General features: G+C 50.2%; 1 protein-coding gene across 4 annotated transcripts in view; it reads right to left on the bottom strand.

The window, feature by feature from the left end:
* Positions 1-206: 206 nt before the first annotated feature.
* The window catches only part of LOC139419157 (glycine receptor subunit beta-like), a 47,850-nt gene continuing 44,490 nt past the window's right edge, over positions 207-3,566 (bottom strand). For all 4 annotated transcript variants that reach the window (XM_071169138.1, XM_071169137.1, XM_071169140.1 and 1 more), the window contains one exon: positions 207-536. In XM_071169138.1, the coding sequence (XP_071025239.1) occupies positions 240-536 (297 nt within the window). In that variant the 3' untranslated portion in view covers positions 207-239. The remainder of the gene's footprint in view (positions 537-3,566) is intronic.

Raw genomic sequence — 3,566 nt, 5'->3', positions numbered from 1 at the left:
CCTGGACACAGATGAAGCCTTTTCTTGGATTATGTCCAATGGACTTTATCTATTGAGAGAGCAGTCCAGGACTGGGCCTTATCCGAGTCGGGGAAACCAGACTCTTAAATGTAGGATTGGGGTTCATGGGCAAGGGGTCAGGGGTTAGAGGTCAAGATAAAGTAGTAAATTATGTTAATATAAAAAATGGAAATACCCACTGACATTCTCAGATATTAACACACACACACCTTCCCTCCCTACAAGTAGACAGACCAGTATATGACGTTGAAGAAGAGGAAACTGAAGGGGAACAGAGCACGTGCGTACAGGTCGATGCGTTTGGCTGCAGCGGGGATGACAGGTTTAGGGGGCGGGGCTTTCTTGTTGTTCTTGGCCTGTGATTTGCCGGTTGCCCCGGTAACCTCAATGGGCTTGCCATAGCAGTCAAAGTTAGAAAGCTCAAAGTCTCTGGGGAGAGATCCCACGATGCTGAAGTCATTAGAGCGGAGGTCTGACTTAGATGTACACACCTTCTTACAGCGGGTCTCCACCACCTACAGACACAGACAGACACACCAGTTAGTAATGTTAGGACAGCAGTAAAAGAGAGATGTGTAGGAAGTAAATGATCAGGAGAGAGAGAGTGATAGAGAGAGTTATAGAGAGATCAATGTTGGGAACATCCTTTAAATTGTATTGTACGTTTCCTCAGTGAAAACAATGTTCTGAGCAAATATCAAATAGGCTTTTCACCAAATTACTGTAAACGACAGACCACGTATTCACCCTGCACACCCTAAATGACTAACAAACAAACCAAAACAAAGGCAAAGTCTTTTCATGCTTTGTTGATTTACAAAAAGATTTAAACTCAATTTGGCATCAGGGTCTGCTATACAAATTGATGGAAAGTGGTGTTGGGGTAAAAACACACGACATTATAAAACTCATGTACATAAACAAGTGTGTGGTTAAAATGGGCAAGAAACACACATTTCTTCCCACAGAGCCGTGGGGTGAGACAGGGATGCAGTTTAAGCCCCACCCTCTTCAACATATATATCAATGAATTGGCGAGGGCGCTTGTCACGTTCTGACCTTTATTTCCTTTGTTTTGTCATTATTTAGTATGGTCAGGGCGTGAGTTGGGGTGGGCAGTCTATGTTTGTTTTTCTATGATTTGGGTATTTCTATGTTTCGGCCTAGTATGGTTCTCAATCAGAGGCAGGTGTCATTAGTTGTCTCTGATTGAGAATCATACTTAGGTAGCCTGGGTTTCACTGTGTGTTGGTGGGTGTTTGTTCCTGTCTCTGTGTTTGCACCAGATAGGACTGTTTTGGGTTTCGTTCATTCCACGGTTATTGTTTTTTGTATTCAGTTGTTCATGTGTCCATTTTCGTATTAAAAGAACCATGGACACTTACCACGCCGCATATTGGTCCTCTGATCCTTTTCGCCTCTCCTCTTTGGAAGAAGAGGAGGAAATCCCTTACAGAAACACACCAACCAAGGACCAAGCGGCGTGGTAAAAGACAGCGACGACAGCAGCAGCAGCAGCAACAACAGCGGCCAGCATGACAGGACTCCTGGACATGGGAGGAGATACTGAACGGAGAGGGACCCTGGGCACAGGCTGGGGAATATCGCCGCCCCAAAGCAGAGCTGGAGGCAGCGAAAGCTGAGCGGCGGCGATATGAGGAGGCAGCACGGCAGTGCGACAGGTACGAGAGGCAGCCCCCAAAACATTTTTTGGGGGGGAACACGAGGTGTGGAGCTAAGCCAGGTAGCAGACCTGAGCTCACTCCTCGTGCTTATTATAAGCAGCGCGTTGCAGTTAAGCGCACAGTGTCGTCAGTACGTGTCCATAGCCCGGTGCGCTATAGGGCAGCCCCCCGAGAGTGTCATGCGAGTGCGGGCATCGAGCCAGGACGTATGGTGCCTGCTCAGCGGGTCTGGTCGCTGGTACGCAGTTTTGGTCCAGGGTATCCTGCGCCGGCTCTGCGTGCTGTGTCTCCGGGGCGCTGGGAGGGTGCAGTGCGTCCTCTGCCTGCGCTCCGCTCATGCCGGGCAAATGTGGGAGTGGAGCATAAGGGAGAGGTGCGCGTAGTAAGCACTAGATCTCCTGTGCTTACCCACAGCCCGGTTCAACCTGTGCCTGCACTCTGGAGGGTCCGGGCTAGAGTAGCCTGGGGAAGTGGTGCCAAGGCTGCGCACCAGAGCTCCAGTGCTCCTCCACAGCCCGGTCCTTCAGGTGCCTCCTCCTAACACCAAGCCTCCTGAAGGTCTCCCCAGCCTGGTGGTTCCTGTGGCAGCCCCACGCACCAGGCTGTCTCTCTGTCTCCTCCCTGCAGGTGGTCCCGCCTGTCCGGAGGCTCTGGCGCCAGAGCCCCTCAGCCCAGAGGCGCCAGAGCCCCTCAGCCCAGAGGCGCCAGAGCTTCCGCCCCTATATCCCGAACTGCCCCTCTGTCCAGAGCTCCCGCCCCTCTTTCCAGAGCTCCCGCCCCTCTGTCCCGAGCTGCCCCTCTGTCCAGTGGGGTCATTGAGAAGGGTGGCCATGGTTAGAAAGCCACGGAGGCGGACAATAAGGCGGACTAAGACGATGGTGAAGTGGGGTCCGCGTCCTGCGCCAGAGCCGCCACCGCGGACAGACGCCCACCCAGACCCTCCTCTATAGGTTAAGGTTTTGCGGCCGGAGTCTGCACCTTTGAGGGGGGGGGGGGGGGGGGGGGGGGGGGTGTACTGTCACATTCTGACCTTTATTTCCTTTGTTTTGTCATTATTTAGTATGGTCAGGGCGTGAGTTGGGGTGGGCAGTCTGTTTGTTTTTCTATGATTTGGGTATTTCTATGTTTCGGGCTAGTATGGTTCTCAATCAGAGGCAGGTGTCATTACAGCACTAGAACAGTCTGCAGCACCCGGCCTCACCCTATTAGAATGAATCTGAAGTCAAATGTCTAGTGTTTGCTGATGATCTGGTGCTTCTGTCGACAACCAAGGAGCGCCTACAGCAGCACATAGATCTTCTGCACAGATTCTGACAGACCTGGTCCCTGACAGACCTGGGCCCTGTCAGACCTGGGCTCGGACAGTAAATCTCAGTAAGACACAAACAATGGTTTTCCAAAAAAGGTCCAGTCACCAGGACCACGAATACAAATTCCATCTAGACACCGTTGCCCTAGGGCACACAAAAAACTATACATACCTCGGCCTAAACATCAGTAAGACAAAAAGAATGGTGTTCCAGTTGCCAGGACCACAAATTTGATGTATTGTTGTCTCTACCTTCTTGCCCTTTGTGCTGCTGTCTGTGCCCAATAATGTTTGTACCATGTTTTGTGCTGCTACCATGTTGTGCTGCTGCCATGTTGTGATGCTACTATGTTGTTGTCTTATGTCTCTCTTTATGTAGTGTTGTGGTGTCTCCCTTGTCGGGATGTGTGTTTTGTCCTATTTTTGTTATATATATATTTTTTAAACCTAGCCCCCATCCACGCAGGAGGCCTTTTGGTCATTGTAAATAAGAATTTGTTCTTAACTGACTTGTGTAGTTAAATAAAGGTTAACAAAAAAAAAATACAAAT

The sequence above is a fragment of the Oncorhynchus clarkii genome, chromosome 10, assembly GCF_045791955.1.
Source record: "Oncorhynchus clarkii lewisi isolate Uvic-CL-2024 chromosome 10, UVic_Ocla_1.0, whole genome shotgun sequence".
Classification (NCBI taxonomy): domain Eukaryota; kingdom Metazoa; phylum Chordata; class Actinopteri; order Salmoniformes; family Salmonidae; genus Oncorhynchus; species Oncorhynchus clarkii.
The sequence above is the reverse complement of the archived record's forward strand: the minus strand, read 5'-3'. Positions and strand labels throughout refer to the sequence as shown.